Here is an 18,708-nt window from a genome sequence, read left to right on the forward strand (position 1 = left end):
GAATCAAGGAAACTCTTATATCTTGGCATCCCAAGTCCTCTAAATTTTCTTCACACTTCTACCTCTAACCCTCTGTTGTAGTTCTTTCCTATTTCTCCTACTGTAAACCGCGTCGAGCTCTACGAACGTGGAGATGATGCGGTATAAAAACCTAAGGATTAGATTAGATTAGACTTTGGAAAAAACACAAGAAGAACTATGGATTGGTTGAGATGAAATTCAGAGACCACTTTAGGCAGGAATTTCGGATGAGTGCGAAGGACCACCTTGTCATGGTGGAATACTGTGAAAGGCGGATCCGCCACTAAGGCCCGAAGCTCACTGACTTGGCGAGCAGAAGTGAGGGCAACAAGAAAAACCACTTTCCAAGTGAGAAACTTCAGCGGAGCCTTGTTGAGAGGCTCAAAAGGAGGCTTCATAAGTTGAGAAAGGACAACATTGAGGTCCCAAACCACTGGAGGAGGTTTGAGAGGAGGATTGACATGGAAAAGTCCTTTCATAAATCTGGAAACCACAGGATGAGCAGAGAGAGGTTTCCCTTGCAGAGGCTGATGGAAAGTCGCAATTGCACTCAGATGGACTCGTATCGATGTAGACTTGAGGCCAGAATGAGATAGGTGCAGAAGATAGTCCAACACAGAAGATAGGGAGGCTCGTTGAGTCTCCTTACGATTAGAAACACACCAGGCAGAAAATCTAGCCCATTTTTGGGAGTAACATTGTCTAGTAGCAGGCTTCAGGGAAGCCTCCAACACATCCCTCACCGCTTTGGAAAACTGGAGAAGAGTTACGTTGAGAGGAACCAAGCTGTCAGGTGGAGAGACTGCAGGTTGGGATGGAGCAGAGATCCTTGATGCTGAGTAAGCAGTGAAGGAAACACTGGAAGAAGGAATGGGTCCCTGCTGCTGAGTTGAAGTAGAAGGGAGTACCAAGGTTGTCTGGGCCACCGAGGAGCTATCAGAATCATGGTGGCATGGTCGGACTTCAGCTTGACCAGAGTCTTTTGAATGAGAGGAAACGGAGGAAACGCATATAGAAAGAGATTCCTCCAGTCCAGAAGAAAAGCATCTGCCTCGAGGCGATGAGGAGTGTAGATCCTGGAGCAGAATTGAGGCAGTTTGAAGTTGTAGGGAGCCGCAAAGAGATCTATCTGAGGCGTCCCCCACTGAGAGAAGAGCTGATGAAGGGGCTTGGAATGGAGAGTCCATTCGTGAAGCTGGAGGAGACGACTTAAGTTGTCTGCCAAGGCATTGTCCGCCCACTGAATGTAGACAGCTTTGTGGAAGGTGTTGTGGCGAATCGCCCAATCCCAGACTCGGAGAGTTTTCTGGCAGAGGGAGGCCGATCCCGTGCCCCCCTGCTTGTTGACATAATACATGGCGACCTGGTTGTCCGTGCGAATGAGGACCACCAGGTCGTGAAGCAGATGTTGAAAAGCTTGAAGAGCATTGAAAATCGCCCTGAATTCCAGAAGATTGATATGGCACAGCCGGTCCGCACTGGTCCAGAAGCCTTGAGTTCAAAGACCGTCCAGATGAGCCCCCCATGCATAGGTCGAGGAATCGGTCGTGAGAACCTTCTGGTGGGGAGGAGTGTGAAACAGCAAACCTCTGGATAGATTTGAAGAGATCATCCACCAACGTAGAGACTGCTGAAGAGCAGGAGTGACCAGGATGTGACGAGTCAAAGGATCTGACACCTGTGTCCATTGAGAAGCCAGGGTCCACTGAGGAATTCTGAGGTGAAGTCTGGCAAAAGGAGTCACATGAACCGTAGAGGCCATGTGTCCCAGGAGAACCATCATGTGTCTCGCTGAGATGGACTGGCGAGAAGACACTGACTGACAGAGATGAAGCAGAGCATCTAGGTGCTGAGGAGGAAGGAATGCTCTGAGTTGTATAGTATCCAGAACCGCCCCAATGAAGGGAAGAGACTGGGTCGGTTGCAGATGAGATTTTGGGAAGTTGATCTCGAACCCCAGACTTTGCAGGAACCAAATAGTCTTTTGGGTCGCCGAGATGACCCCTGGAGCCGAGGCAGCTTTGATGAGCCAGTCGTCGAGATAGGGAAACACTTGAAGACCATGGTTCCGGAGTGCAGTGGCCACCACCACCAGACACTTTGTGAAAACTCTGGGAGACGAGGACAGGCCGAAAGGAAGCACTCAATACTGCAGATGCAGATGTCCCACCCGAAATCTGAGAAATTTGCGAGAGGCCGGATGAATGGGAATGTAAGTGTAGGCCTCTTTTAGATCCAGAGAGCATAACCAGTCGTTCTGCTCGAGGAGGGGGTAGAGAGAAGCTAGGGTCAGCATGCAAAAACTCTCCTTGACCAGGAACTTGTTGAGAACCCTGTCTACGAAAATTTTTTTTTTTTTAAATAAGAAAACGACAGAATAAAACACACGATTAAGAGAAATTAAACTCAAAACCGCGAGCACTAGAAGGCAAGAACACGGGTTCACTCAGCGCAGAGTTGAAGCAAAACTTCTCAGCTCCGCGGAAAGAAAAGAACTGAGGAGACACGCCCGGTGCATGGGGCGGGAAGGCACTCGCGCATGCGCGGTGCGGGCATCTCGAAACTTCTGAAGTTTCTTCAAGCAAGTATGCTTATGAGACGTCTGCATCGGGGCTCTGTCAGATGACATCACCCACTAGTGAGAATACCTGCCTGCTTGTCCTGGGATAATGCTAGGAATGATAAAGAAGGGATCATGAACAGATCAGAGAAGGTTATCATGCCGCTGTACTGGGGCCATGGTGCGTCTCACCTGGAGTACTGCGTCCAGCACTGGTCGCCATACATGAAGAAAGACACAGTACTACTCGAAAGGGTTCAGAGAAGAGCAACTAAAATGGTTAAGGGGCTAGAGGAGTTGCCGTACAGTGAGACACTGAAGAAACTGGGCCTCTTCTGCCTTGAAAAGAAGAGGCTGAGAGGGGACATTATTAAAAGGGGCATACTTAAAAGATATAAAACGTCTCCAACTTATTCAAAACACAGCAATTAAGATAATTTCAGGCTCTAAAAAATTTGACCATGTCACCCCATTACTACAAAAAGCTCATTGGTTGCCTGTTACATATACGATAACATATAAAATTGCTCTTTTAGTTTTCAAGACTATACAAACCAACGCTCCAGCATTTATAGATAGACTTTTGATTCCGTATGACCCCTTGAGAGTTCTTAGATCTACTTCACAGTTTACCCTTAACGTCCCTTCCCTGAAAATAATCGGAACTCGCCGTGCTCTTATTTTTTCTGTAACTGCTCCAATGACTTGGAATTCTCTTCCCCTATATCTAAGAATGGAACGAGATTTGCAGAAATTTAAAAGCAGTTTAAAGAGCTTTCTTTTTAAAGATGCCTTTAACTGAAAATACAACGCCTTTAATTAAAATATATTACTTATCAATTTTAGCAGTTTCTGAAATTAATAATTTTAGCAGTTTCCAAATTTGACATATATCTTTGCCTGCAATCCTTTTCTTCCCACCCCCCTTATATACCTTCCTTTTATGTACTTTTTCTTTAAAAATTGTAGTTCTCCCCTACTTTCCTATTGTTTCTAGTGGCTTTACAAAGCAGTTACCCAAGTATGTCCTTTAATGAATCATGTACATTTAATTTCTTAAAATGTTTAATGTCCTTTTATTTTTTACTCTTTGTACAATGCTTTGTACCTTTGGATAAGCGTTTAATCAAAAAACATGAATAAACTTGATAAACTTGAAAACATTCAAGATAATGAAGGGAATAGACTTAGTAGATAGAGACAGGTTGTTCATGCTCTCCAAAGTAGAGAGAGCGAGAGGGCACTCTCTAAAGTTAAAAGGGGATAGATTTCATACAAACGTAAGGAAGTTCTTCTTCACCCAGAGAGTGGTGGAAACTGGAACGCTCTTCCGGAGGCTGTTATAGGGGAAAACACCCTCCAGGGACTCAAGATAAAGTTAGACAAGTTCCTGCCGAACCAGCATGTACGCAGGTAAAGCTAATCTCAGTTAGAGCACTGGTCTTTGACCTAAGGGCCGCCGTGTGAGTGGACAGCTGGGCACGATGGACCACTGGTCTGACCAAGCAGCAGCAGTTATTATGTTCTTAATTGGTGTTCATGAAATATAAAAAAACTGAAGAAGAGGAGTATAGAAAGAAATATCGGATGAAACTGAAAGAAGTCAAGAGAGAGATGTCTGGCGAAAGCGGAAGAGCAAAATGGCTATAAATATAAGAAAGGGAGACTAAAATTTTTTCAGGTATATTAATGAAAGGAGGAAGACAAAAAATGGAATTACGAGACTGAAAGATGGTACGAACCGCTATGTGGAGAGAGATGAGGAAAAAGCAAATGTGCTAAACAAATACTTCTGTTCGGTGTTCACAGAAGGAAAACATGGAGAAGGACCGCAATTGGTCAGCAAAGTTACACCTGAGAATGGAATGGATACTGCACATTCACAGAAGAAAGTGTTTATGAACTTCTTGAAAAATTGAAAGTGGAGAAAGCTATGGGACTAGACTGGATCCATCCCAGGATATTGAGGGAGCTCTAGGAGGTTCTGGGGGATCCTCTTAAAGATTTGATCAATAAATCTTTAGAGACAGGAGAGGTTCCACGGGACTGGAGAAGAGCGGATGTGGTCCCTCTTCACAAAAGTGGTTATAGAGATGAAGCGAGAAACTATAGACCGGTAAGTCTCACTTCAGTTATTGGAAAAATAATGGAAATGTTGCTGAAGCAAAGGATAGTGAAATTCTTAGAATCTAATGGAGGCAACATGGGTTTACTAAAGGTAAATGGTGCCAAACGAATCTGATTGAATTCTTTGAGTGGGTGAGCAAAGAATTGGATGTAATTTACTTAGATTTCAGCAAAGCCTTTGACACGGTTCCTCATAGGAGGCTCTTAAACAAACTCCATGGGCTGAAGTTAGGGCACAAAGTGGTGAACTGGATTAAAAACTGGTTGACAGATAGACGCCAGAGGGAAGTGGTAAATGGAATTCGTTCGGAGGATGGTAAGGTAAGTAGTGGAGTGCCTCAAGGCTCGATGCTAGGACCGATTCTGTTCAATATGTTTGAGAGTAACATTGCTGAAGGGTTAGAACGTAAGGTTAACCTTTTTGCAATGATACCAAGAATTGTTACAGAGTGGACACCCCGGGGGGGGGGGGGGAGTGGAAAACATGAAAAAGGATCTGCAAAAGTTAGAAGAATGGTCTAGAGTCTGGAAACTAAAATTCAATGCGAAGAAGTGCAGAGTGATGCATTTGGGAGGTAGAAAGCCGAGGGAACCGCATGTGTTGGGAGGTGAAAGGCTGATAAGCACAAATGGTGAGAGGGTCCTTGGGGTGACTGTTTCTGAGGATCTAAAGGCAACTAAAAAGTGTGATAAGGCGATGGCTGCAGCCAGAAGGATGCTAGGCTGTATAGAAAGAGGAGTAACCAGCAGAAGGGAGGTGTTGATGCTCCTGTATAGGTCGTTGGTGAGGCCGCACATGGAATATTGTGTTCAGTTTTGGAGGCCGTATCTGGCGAAGGATATAAAAAGTCTTGAAGTGGTCCAGAGGAAGGTGACAAAAATGGAAAGAGGTTTGAACCAAAAGAAGTATGAGAAGAGACTGGAAGTCCTAAATATGTATAATCTAGAGGAGAGGAAGGACAAAGGAGATACGATACAGATGTTTAAATTCTTGAAAGGCATTAATATAGAACCAAATCTTTTCCAGAGAAGAAAAAATGGTAAAACTAGAGGGCATAATTTGAGGTTTTGGGGAGGAAGACTTAGGAGCAATGTTAAGAAATTCTTCACGGAGAGGGAGGTAGATGCCTGGAATGCCCTCCCGAGCTGGAGAGGAAAATGGTAACAGGTATTATCCAGGGAGAGCAGGCAGATATTCTCAACATGTGGGTGACGTCATCTACAGAGCCCCGATCGGACACTCTCGCAAGCAAACTTGCTTGAAGATCTTCAAGCTTGAGAGTGTACCGCACATGCGCGTGTGCCTTCCCGCCTGAGTCAGGGCTCGCGTGGTCTCAGTTCATATAGCTAGCAAAGAAGCCAACCCAGGGAGGTGGGTGAGTTGCGAGAATATCTGCCTGCTGTCCCTGGATAACACCTGTTACGCTAAGTACCTGTGCTTTATCCCAGGACAAGCAGGCAGCATATTCTCAACATGTGGGTGACCTCCAAGCTAACCAAAAAGGGATGGAGGGAGAGTTGGCAATTTAGGAGAACAGATTACACAAAACAGACTGGCCATACTGGCTGTCCCATCTGGAAAAGGTATCCAGACAGTAGTGAGAGGTGAAGGTTTGAACCAAGGACAAAGTGGCGGCCTTGCAGATCTCCTCAATAGGCGTGGACCTGAGGAAAGCAACAGATGCCGCCATCGCTCTGACTTTATGCCCCGTGACCTGACCCTGCAGAGGGAGACCATTCTGAGCGTAGGAGAAAGAAATACAAGCAGCCAACCAGTTGAATAAGGTGCACTTAGAAACAGGACGCCCCAACCGATTCGGATCAAAAGATATGAAGAGTTAGGGAGCAGTCCGATGAGTCTGAGTGCGTTGCAGGTAGAAAGCCAACGCCCTCTTACAGTCAAGAGTGTGGAGCGCCACTTCTCCAGGATGAGAATGGGGCTTAGGAAAAAACACAGGAAGAACAATGGATTGGTTGAGGTAAAAATCCAAGACCACCTTAGGAAAGAATTTAGGATGGGTGCAGAGAACCACCTTATCATGATGAAAAATGGTGAAAGGAGGATCCGCCACCAAAGCCTGCAGCTCACTGACCCTGCGGGCAGACGTGAGAGCAATAAGAAACACCACTTTCCAAGTGACATACTTCAGATGAGCCCGATCAATAGGTTCAAAGGGAGGCTTCATCAACTGAGCAAGGACAACATTCAGATCCCAAACCACCAGAGGAGGTTTGAGAGGAGGATGAACATTGAAAAGGCCCTTCATAAACCGGGAAACCAACGGATGAACAGAGAGCGGTTTCCCCACAAGCAGCTGGTGAAAAGCAGCAATGGCACTGAGGTGGACTCGAATATAAGTCGATTTGAGACCAGAACAAGACAAGTGCAACAGATAGTCCAGCACGGAAGACAAGGAGGCAGAACGCGGCTCCAGGCGCAGTGCCGAGCACCAAGAGGAAAATCTGGTCCACTTCCGAGAATTAGACCGTCGAGTGGACCGCCTTTTGGAAGCCTCGAGAACATCCCAAACAGATTGAAAGAACTGGAACGAGGCAGTTAGGTGCTGAGATACCAAGCTGTCAAATGCAGGGACTGCAGGTTGGGATGAAGCAGAGATCCTTGACTCTGAGAGAGCAGAGAAGGAAAAACCAGAAACTGAGTTGAAGAAGCAGGGAGAACCAGGGTTGTCTGGGCCACCGAGGAGCTATTAGAATCATGGTGGCGTGAACGGACTTGAGCGTGACTAGAGCCCTCATAATCAGAGGAAAAGGAGGGAACACATAGAGAAACAGGTCCAGGAGGAACACATCTGCCACGAGTCGGTGTAGAGAATAGATCCTGGAGCAGAACCAGGGCAGCCTGTGGTTTAGGAGGGAAGCAAACAGATCCACCTGTGGGGTTCCCCACCGAGCGAAAATCTGACATAAAATCAACGAACTAAGGGACCATTCGTGAGGTAGCAGAAGGCAACTGAGATTGTCCGCCAGGCAGTTCCGCTGGCCCTGAATGTAGACCGCTCTGAGAAAGATGTTGTGACGATCACCCAATCCCACATTCATAGAGCTTTTTGGCAAAGAGACAGGGAACCCGTACCCCCCTGCTTGTTGACATAATACATGGCCACCTGGTTGTCCATCCTCACGAGGACCACCTGGCTGCAGAGCAGATGGAGGAAGGCCTTGAGAGCGTTGAAAATGGCTCGAAGCTCCAACAGATTGATATGACAGCGCCGCTCGTCATCGGACCAAAGTCCTTGCGTCCGGAGGCCATCGAGGTGAGCACCCCACGCGTAGGCAGACGAGTCTGTTGTCAGGACCTTCTGCGCTGGGGGTGCGTGAAACAGAAAACCTCCAGCGCATCCACCAGCGGATTGTTTCAAGGAAGGAGTCACCACAATCCAGCAAGAGACCGGATCGCGATCCTGACACCACTGCGAGGCCAGGATCCACTGCAGAACACGAAGGTGAAGTCTGGCAAAAGGCGTCACATGAACGGTGGAGGCCTTGTACCCCAGCAGGATCATCATGCTCTTGGCCGAGATGGTCGGAAGAAGATAGGCAGGCGAGAGTCTCCTGACGAGGTCAAGGCAGGAATAAATGGAGACGAAGCGTATCCAACTGGAGAGATTGGGATAGACATAATTGGGATTTTGGAAAGTTGATCTCGAAACCCAGAAGTTGAAGAAACGGAATTGTCTGTTGGATCACTGAGATAACATCCGAGTGGAGTGCCGCAGGGCTCGGTCCTGGGCCCAATTCTATTTAACTTATTCATAAGAGATATGACGCAAGGACTTAGAGGAAGGGTATCACTGTTCGCTGACGACGCCAAACTTTGCAATATAGTAGGCAAAAGCTTATTACCTGATAATATGACACACGACCTACTGTTGCTGGAACAATGGTCAACTACTTGGCAGCTAGGCTTCAATGCTAAAAAATGCAAGATAATGCACCTGGGTAAGAGAAACCCGCGTAGAACTTATGTACTAAATGGTGAGACCTTGGTTAGGACCACAGCGGAACGCAACCTAGGGGTGATCATTAGTGAGGACATGAAGGTTGCCAATCAAGTGGAGAAGGCTTCCTCCAGGGCAAGACAAATGATGGGGTGTATCCACAGAGGTTTCGTCAGCAGGAGACCTGAAGTTATGATGCCGTTGTACAGAGCCATGGTGAGGCCTCACTTGGAGTACTGTGTTCAGTCACACTACCGAAAGGACGTGCTGAGGATCGAGTCGGTTCAGCGAACGGCCACCAGGATGGTCTTGGGGCTCAAGGATCTCACGTATGAAGAAAGATTAAAAAAATTGCGGCTGTACTCACTTGAGGAAAGAAGAGAATGGGGAGATATGATTGAAACATATAAGTACATCACGGGACGCATCGAGTCAGAAGATGATATCTTCTGGCTCATGGGACCCTCGACCACCAGAGGGCATCCGCTGAAGATCAGGGGAGGGAAGTTTCATGGCGACTCCAGGAAGTACTTCTTCACCGAAAGAGTAGTGGATCATTGGAACAGACTCCCACTCCAGGTGATAAAGGCCAGCAGCGTGACGGATTTTAAGAGAAAATGGGATACTCACGTGGGATCTTTAAGGGAGTAAATTCAGGGGAGGGGATACTTGGAATGGGCAGACTTGGTGGGCTATAGCCCTTTTCTGCTGCTTTTTTCTATGTTTCTATGACAACGCTTTGATGAGCCAGTCGTCGAGGTACGGGAAAACCTGAAGACCCTGCATCCGCAGGGCTGTGGCAACCACCACCAGACCCTTCGTGAACACCCTCGGGGAGAACATGGTATTACAGATGGAGATTTCCCACACGAAATCTCAAGAATTGGCGAGAGGCCATATGAATCGGGATGTGCGTGTAGGCCTCTTTCAGATCCAGAGAGCAGAGCCAGTCCCCCTCGTCCATTAGGGGGTACAATGTCAGAAGAGAGAACATGCGGAACTTTTCCTTGACCAGGCATTTGTTGAGAGCCCTTAGATCGAGAATAGGATGCAAGTCCCCGATTTTCTTGGGGACCAGGAAAAACCGGGAGTAAAACCCCGAGTTCCGCTGGTACACCTGGACCTCCTCATCCGCCCGGAGACAGAGGAGAGCCTGGGCCTCTTGCAGCAGGAGGGGAAGTTGCGGCCTGTCGGAAGGAAACTCCCGTAGGGGCTGAACCGGAGGCACGTGCCGAAAGTTAAGAGTACCCCTCTCAAATGATGGTGAGAACCCATGAGTCGGTTGTCAGCAACTCCCACTGATGGTAAAAATGATAGAGCAGACCCCCGATGGGCAGAGGGGAAGGCTGATGGACAAAGGACATTGGCGTGCTCGGACCAGAATTGTCAAAAGGACGGTGCCGGTTTCACCGCCGCAGGCATCTGAGGCTTTCAAGGACGCTATTGAGGTCGCTAAGGAGGCAGACGAGAAAGAGGTAGGGTGGACTTCTGCGGATAGTGCCATAGAGGGAGCTTATACTGCTTAGCAGGTGGAGCTTTCGCCCTAGGACATACCAGGGAGGCAAAGGATCTCTCATGCTCCGAGCCTCGAAGAAACCTCTGAGCCTGAAGAAGCAGCATCGGAGAGGTGCTTCGACCGAGGCGCACGGGCCGGAGACCCAAGCCTCGAAGCAGGAGGGGAAGACCAACTGGAAGAGAACCTGCGAGACCGTCCCTGGGGGGCGTCGAGCGGGTGCTCAGGCTGGTCTGCCGAGGTCGAGGCAGGGGCAAGCTGGCTCAGAACCAAGAGCTGCGTTTCCAGGATGGCCTTTAGCATGTCCTCGAACATCGGCACTGAGACCATTGGATCAGGCCTGACAGGTGCAGCAGTGCGCTCCAACGAGGGCAACCTCAATGAAGAGTATTCCCGTTGTGTGGAGGCACGCTTGGAAGGAGGTCTGGACGGGGCATGGCCCACCACATTCCCCTGAGACCCCAGGGAAGGCTTCTTCACTAGCAAACCTGAGGGAGGAAGAGGAGACTTACCCGAGGCCGCAGGCTCCGTCAGGGCAGCCACTGAAGCCTTGGTGGAAGAGGGTGACTTCGACGAAGTCGAGGCCGAGGCCCCGGCCGCTGGATCCATGGCTCCAAAAAACTCGAAGATCAGAGCCTGTTTCCGACAAACCGCCTGTGGTTGGAGGGTAGCACAGCGCGGGCAGGATTCAGTCCGATGATCGGCTCCGAGGCACTCGATGCACCAACGGTGGGGTCAGTAATAGAAATCACCCGACCACACTGGGTGCACTTCTTAAATCCAGTGATAGGCCGGGACATAAGATCGGAGCGTCGCCGCAGCCGCATGAGGCTCGTCGGCCTAGTCGGACTCAGAGCCCCTGGTCAACGACGAAGAAAGAAAAAGTTAAAAAAAAAAAATATCAATTTGAAACGCGCTGCACAGTGACTCACCCGAAAACAAAAAAATCAAAACAAACCGCAGTGCTAGAGGCACTCCGATCTCGCAGAGCAGAGGAACAGGGCTTCTGGCTCCGCAAAAAACAAAGAACTGAGGCCACACTGAGGAGACGCGCCCTGACTCGGGCGGGAAGGCACACGCGCAAGCGTGGTACAGTCGCAAGCTTGAAGATCTTCAAGCAAGTTTGCTTGCGAGAGTGTCCGATCGGGGCTCCGTAGATGATGTCACCCACATGTTGAGAATAAGCAGCCTGCTTGTCCTGGGATAATAGAGGATCTCTAATTAGAAAATGAAGGATGTAAAGTAAAGAACTAAGGCCAGTATTGGACAGACCTGCATGGGCTGGGGTGGGCATCAATGTGAACTCCACTAATATGGAACAGGAAGATGTTACTGGCCAGACTTTACGGTAGATGTCTTGCAAATAATGGGATGGTTGGATAGGCTGGAGTGAGCTTGGACAACTACTTCAGCATTTAGAACCTAGAACAATACCAGACTTTAGTCTATGGCCCAGAAATATCAAAGAAGAGACAAGTTAATCTAATCATATATTTTTTAATGAGTATAACTTATGGCCAGACTGGATGGAAAGTTCAGGTCTATATCTGCCGTCATGTTACTATGGATCTTTACTAGGTGTCAGTTTGGAAAATCTATGCACTCTTGCTTTGTACATCGTTGCCTCAACTGCAAGAGAGAAGCCAGAGAGCTGGACCTTATTGAAATCAGTGCCGACTGGCAACACTAGGCAAACCTTCAGCCTTAAGCCCAATCTTCCCCCACTTCAATTACGTTTCAGGCATCTAATCTGCTTCGTCCCCTCTCCAAGACATAATGAGGATAGTTTCCAGGTCATTTATCCAAGTAAATGGACTAATTGACAACGCTCCACAATTCTTGCAGGTAAAAGTGAGCAATGTTGGACTTAGTTTGTGTGGCTATTGGGATCTATTGCAGCTGCTCTTTGCTGTCCCCTAAAGTAGTTGCCTTAGGCAACCATCTAGTCTTGTCTACTGGTTAGGATGGCCCTGAAATTCCAAATGTTTTGATATTCTTGAGTTGTTCTTGACTAGATTCTATGCTTTAGGGAGTAGGGAATGTCTTTTACTATACAATTATAAACAGCATGTGTCTAGTAATGATATAAATAATCAGTACTAGTAAAAGCCCCAGTAAAACCAACCATTATTTTGGTACAATGAGGAATACTGCTGCTCTCATTTCTGTCATACCTGGAACTTCTTGACTCTTCCATACGAGGACCCCCACCATTCTGCAAGGATGGGTCAGCTGTTTTTCCTGCTGGAGTCTCAGTGGTAGGAGTCTGAGCAACAGCTGAAGGCATGGATGAGAATTTATTGCTCTTGAAAAGTTTTGATTCCACCGGTCCATGTTCAATAGTCTGAGGGACTGCGCCCCGTTTAAGATTAGGTTCAGAGGAGTTCAAAGTTTTTTGTACAGAAGCACCAGAGACGGGAACTGATGGTACTGTGGCTGTCTCAGTTGATTGTAATTCTCTTGTACTGAAAGCTGATGGTACACACTCACTGGTAGTCAGAGGGGCAGAAGGTGCAACAGAAAGTAAACCTGATGAAGTAACCGGAGGAACAGCTGGACGTGCAACCGTGGTAACAGGAGACAAAGCAGCATCTGGGGTTACAGATGGAAGAGTAGCTGTTGCTAATGCTGGAGGAATCAGTGGGGGCAGTAAAGACGGTGCTGAGTATGGCATAAATGGAGGCATAACTGGCATACTCCCAATATAGGGGCTCCCCATGTACTGGTGCTGCATGCTGCACAATGAGCTCACTTTTTCTTGCAAGTGGGACTGAGTAGATTTCATCTGCTCCTGCCACGTCTTCCATTGCTTCTCATACTCGTGGAATTGTTCTTTATGTGGATAGGTGTCAACCAACTCTTGCCATTGTTTAAACTCACTTTCCCACTGCTGATGAAGTGGCAGGAACTGCTGTTGCTGCATTTGATACTGTTGTAATTGCATGTCCGTTGGTGCTGTCTGCTGAGAAAGAAAGAAATCATTATCAGACATTAAGCAGAGCGGAGTTTTTCTTTCAAAATGCAGTATAACAAATATCATGGAAGGAAACGTAACCAATTCTGGCATAGGGGGCCTGGGAAATTCACTAACAGCAGCAGCCACCAAAAACAAAAAACAATTTGTTCTGTTTAGTAAACTGCAAGTTAACATTTACATCCATGTTTGGTTTTTTTAGTTCAACAATTTTATTGAGTTTTATATATATGTAAAGACATCTCATCGTCATGCATCCATTTTACTGCATTTTAATATACTTGGCTTGTGTTTTTTTTCTTCATTTATACATCCATGGTTTGAGGCAACTAACCAATTGATGACATTGAACAAATAAGGAGATTAACATCAGATCCAAATTTAACTTTCATACTGAATGGTGGAATTTTGCTATTAAAAAGGCAAGAAAGAAACTTGGATATTATAGACAGTTCCCGGGTTAAGAAAGGATTCCATTTTTTAAACCATTCTTAAGTAGAATTTGTATGTAACTCAGATCCTGTACAGTACACAGTTTATAAAACCATAAAACATTAAAGAAACAGTCCTCAAAATAAATACTGTAGTTTACACTTTTGTTTTTCATCCGTCCCACTGTTACCTCTCATCTCTCTCTTCCCCATGTATTATAGAAACATAGAAAAATGCCGGCAGATAAGGGCCATAGCCCATCAAGTCTGCCCACTGTACTGACCTACCCCCCATAGTCTGTTCTCCTAGATCCCGCTCCTAATGACCCATCCATAACTCCACCCTTTTAGGGACCCCACATGGGCATCCCATTTACTCTTAAAATATGGCACGCTGTTGGCTTCGATTACCTGTACCGGAAGCTCGTTCCAATGATCAACCACTCTTTCGGTGAATAAATATTTCCTGGTGTCACCATGAAATTTCCCGCCCCTGAGTTTGAGTGGACCCTCTTGTGGCTGATGGTCCCTTGAGAAGGAAAATATCTTCTTCCACCTCGATACGTCCGGTGATATATTTAAATGTCTCGATCATGTCTCCCCTCTCCCTGCGTTCTTCGAGAGAGTAGAGACGCAAATTGTTCAGCCTCTCTTCATATGAGAGATCCTTTAGCCCCGAAACTATCCTGGTGGCCATACAGTTGAACTGACTCTGCTTTCAGCACATCTTTACGGTAATGTGGCCTCCAAAATTGCACACAGTATTCCAGATGTGGTCTCACCATGGCTGTATAATGGCATGATGACTTCAGGCTTCCGGCTGACGAAAATTCTGCGGATACAACCTAACATCTGTCTTGCCTTAGATGAAGCCTTCTCCACTTGATTGGCAGCTTTCATATCTGCACTGATGGTCACTCCTAAATCTCGTTCTGTTGTAGTCCGTCGGCACAATGCGTGGCAGCGGCAAATAAGGCAAATAGAATGTTGGGCATGATAAAGAAAGGAATCTCGAGTAGATCGGAGAAAGTTATAATGCCGCTTTATAGGGCAATGGTCAGACCCCACTTGGAATACTGCGTCCAACATTGGTCTCCCTACCTAAAGAAGGATATAAAACTGCTGGAGAGGGTGCAGAGACGAGCAACTAAACTAGTGAAGGGTATGGAGAAACTGGAATATGAGGATCGACTTAAAACACTGGGATTGTTCTCCCTTGAGAAAAGGAGACTGCGTGGGGATATGATCGAGACCTTCAAAATACTGAAAGGAATTGACAAAATAGAGCAGAGAAGATTATTTACAATGTCCAATTTGACACGGACAAGAGGACATGAAATGAAGCTAAGGGGGGGCAAGTTCAGGACTAATGTCAGGAAGTTCTGCTTCACACAGAGAGTGGTTGACATCTGGAATACTCTCCCAGGGGAGATTATTGCGGAATCGACAGTCCTAGGTTTCAAAAGCAAACTAGATGCATATCTCCTTGAGATAGGCATATAAAGATATGGTTGGCTATAAAATAAGCCAGGTGAATACCTAGCAGGGCCTCCGCGTGTGCGGATCGCCGGACTTGATGGACCGAAGGTCTGATCCGGAGATGGCGCTTCTTATGTTCTTATGTTCTTAAGGTCTCACCATTTAAGGTGTAAGTTCTGCACGGATTTCTGCTGCCGAGGTACATGACCTTGCATTTCTTGGCGTTGAAGCCCAGCTGCCAGGTCGATGACCAAAGTTCCAACAAAAGCAGGTCCTGCATCATACTATCGTGTAAATTGAAGCCGCTCACTATGTTACATAGTTTGGCGTCATCGGCGAATAGTGTTATTTTACCTTGAAGCCCCTGAGTCAGGTCCCCTATGAATATGTTGAAAAGGAGCGGGCCCAAGACCGAGCACTGCGGTACTCCACTTGTCACTTGTGACGTTTTAGAGAGGGTACCGTTAACCGCCACCCTCTGAAGTCTACCACTTAGCCAATCACTGACCCATGCAGTTAGTGTTTCTCCCAACCCCATCGATTTCATCTTGCTCAACAGCCTACGGTAAGGGACGCTATCAAAAGCTTTACTGAAGTCTAGGTACACTACGACTAGGGATTCTCCCAAGTCCAGCTTCCTTGTTACCCAGTCAAAGAAGCTGATGAGATTGGATTGACAGGACCTACCCTTGGTGAATCCATGTTGACTGGGATCCCGTAGATTCTCCTCATTCAGGATCGTGTCTAATTTACGTTTGATTAGTGTTTCCATGAGTTTACACACTATTGATGTTAGACTCACCGGTCTTTAATTTGCAGCCTCTGCTCTGCAACCTTTTTTGTGCAGTGGAACGACATTAGCCGTTTTCCAGTCCAGAGGGACTCTCCTCATACTGAGGGAGAGATTGAAGAATACGGATAACGGTATCTGTACCTTATGCCTCTCACACAACCATGTCCAATATTTCTCTCTCCTTCCCTATGCCCAACAATTCTCCTCTTTCTTCATTTTCCCATGTGCACCATCTCTCTTTCCCTCTTACTCAGACTCCCATGTTCAACAATTCTCCTTTTTTATTCCCTCTCCCACCTTAGCATCTCTTTCCCTCACTCTTTCCATTCTTCCATTCTGCACTCCTCCCTCCATTCTGTGTCCCAAGTTCATGCCCCCTCCCTCCTTTGTCCCAATACACCCTTCGTCCTCCTTCTCACTTACCTCCTCCCTGCTGTTCTTCTCTTCTCAAAACCGCAACCGTGGGTCCTGCACATGGCCTGCAACAGACCTGGAAGGCTTCTGGGTCAGCTGCAGGTCGCATGCAAGACCTGCGGCCGCAGCTTTGAGAAGAGAAGTATGGCATGGAGGAGGGAGCTGGCCAAAGGAGGTAACACCCATTGGAGGGAGGCAAGTGAAAAGGAGAGCAAAGGGCACGTTGGGACATGGAAGGAAGGAAGAGGGGCGCATTGGGACAGGAAGGGAAGGCTTCTGAGTCAGCTGTGGTCCACATATAGGAACTGTGGCCTTAAGAAGAGAAGTATGGCGGGGAAGAGGGAACTGGTCACAGCAGGATGGAGGAAGAGAGCAGGAAGACGAGGGGTGCGTTGGGACACGGAAAGGAGGAAGAGGGTCACACTGGCACATGAAGGGAGAAGCAGGACCCAGTTTGTAAGTAGAAGTCCGACATATTCTGCCTATATTCTAAAACCCAATGTACCTTTTTTTTAAGCAAAGTGCCAGTACTCAAATACCAAGTCATCCTTCAAGAATGAGGTGGTAACTGAGAGACTACATCTAAAGTAGCCCTATGCAACCAACCACAAAATCCATGAAAAAGCAGCACTGAATGTACACAACCTGAACTCTTTTATTAATGCTTGGGGACCAAGCTAAGTTATGTTGTTATTATTTATTATATTGATATCCGAACCTGAGCAGCTTACGATACTAAAATCAATAAAATATAGATGAAAAGAACACTAATAATGTATAGGATAGATCACACAATTCTTCATCCATTCATCCCATGATGCTAAGGGAAGGGGAAGTAGCTAAAAAGCACAGTTACTTACCGTAACAGGTGTTATCCAGGGACAGCAGGCATATATTCTCACATGTGGGGTGACGTCATCTACGGAGCCCCGATGCGGAAGCATTTTCAAGCAAACTTGATTGAAGATTTAAGTTTGCTCTGCTGCTCCACGCATGCGTGCCTTCCTGCTCCACTAGGGGGTGCATCCCCTCGTGGTCTCCAGTTCACTTAACTAGCCAAGAAGCCAACCTCGGGGAGGTGGGCGGGTTGTGAGAATATATGCCTGCTGTCCCTGGATAACACCTGTTACGGTAAGTAACTGTGCTTTATCCCAGGACAAGCACGCATGATATTCTCACATGTGGGTGACCTCCAAGCTTACTGAAGAGGGATGGAGGGAAGTTGGCAATTTAAGCAAATAGATTTCGCAATACCGATTGGCCGAACCGGCCATCGCTTCTGGACAGGGAGTCCAGACAGTAGTGGGAGGTGAAGGTGTGAACCGAAGACCATGTGGCAGCCTTGCAGATTTCCTCAATAGGTGTGGACCTGAGGAACGCTACGGAGGCTGCCATCGCTCGGACTTTGTGTCCCGTTACTCGACCATGCAGTGCGAGACCAGTCTGAGCGTAGCAAAAGGAGATGCAATCGGCCAACCAGTTGGACATGGTGCGTTTGGAAACTGGGTGGCCTAACCGGTTTGGGTCGAAGGACAGAAACAGTTGTGGGACTTTCCGGTGTGGCTGGGTGCGTTGGAGGTAAAAGGCCAACGCTCTTTTGCAGTCAAGAGTGTGGAGCGCCACTTCTCCGGGGTGAGAGTGGGGCTTGGGGAAAAACACGGGTAAGACGATGGACTGATTGAGATGGAAATCAGACACTACTTTAGGTAGGAACTTTGGATGGGTGCGGAGTACCACCTTGTCGTGATGGAATACCGTGAAGGGTGGGTCCGCTACCAGCGCTTGTAGCTCACTAAACCGCCGTGCGGAGGTGAGCGCGAGTAAGAAAATTACCTTCCAAGTGAGGAATTTTGGATGGCATTTGTCTAGTGGCTCGAATGGGGGTTTCATTAATTGAGCCAGAACCACGTTAAGGTCCCAAACCACCGGGGGAGGTTTGAGAGGGGGGTGGACGTTCAGCAGGCCCTTCATGAAGCGAGTGACTAAGGGATGGAGCGAGAGGGCTTTCCCTTCCAGGGGCTGATGAAAGGCCGCAATCGCACTGAGGTGTACTCGAATGGAGTTGGTCTTTAGGCCGGAATGAGATAGTTGAAGTAGATAGTCAAGGACCAGGGGGACGGGGACCGACACCGGGTCCTGGCTGTGGGAGGAGCACCAGGTTGAGAATCTGGTCCACTTTTGGGAGTAGCAGGTTCTCGTCGAGGTTTTTCTGGAGGCCTCCAATATCTCCTTGACTGATTGAGACACGGGGAGAGCAGTCAGGGGGAGAGAAACCAAGCATTCAGATGAAGAGACTGAAGATTGGGATGTAACAGTGAACCCTGACCCTGTGACAGTAGAGAGGGAAACAGAGGCAGAGGCAGTGGATCTCTGACACTGAGTTGAAGTAGCAGGGAAAACCATGGCTGGCGTGGCCAGCGAGGGGCAATCAGGATCA

The 18,708-nt window shown here is 47.5% G+C and overlaps 1 protein-coding gene across 1 annotated transcript in view; it reads right to left on the reverse strand.

Moving 5' to 3' along the window:
* Window positions 1-18,708, reverse strand: part of YLPM1 (YLP motif containing 1) — a 500,153-nt gene that overhangs the window by 349,784 nt on the left and 131,661 nt on the right. Inside the window, 1 exon segment of the mRNA XM_033952197.1 lies at window positions 12,355-13,142. Coding sequence (XP_033808088.1) covers window positions 12,355-13,142 — 788 coding nt within the window.

This window comes from Geotrypetes seraphini, chromosome 7 (assembly GCF_902459505.1).
Source record: "Geotrypetes seraphini chromosome 7, aGeoSer1.1, whole genome shotgun sequence".
NCBI lineage: Eukaryota > Metazoa > Chordata > Amphibia > Gymnophiona > Dermophiidae > Geotrypetes > Geotrypetes seraphini.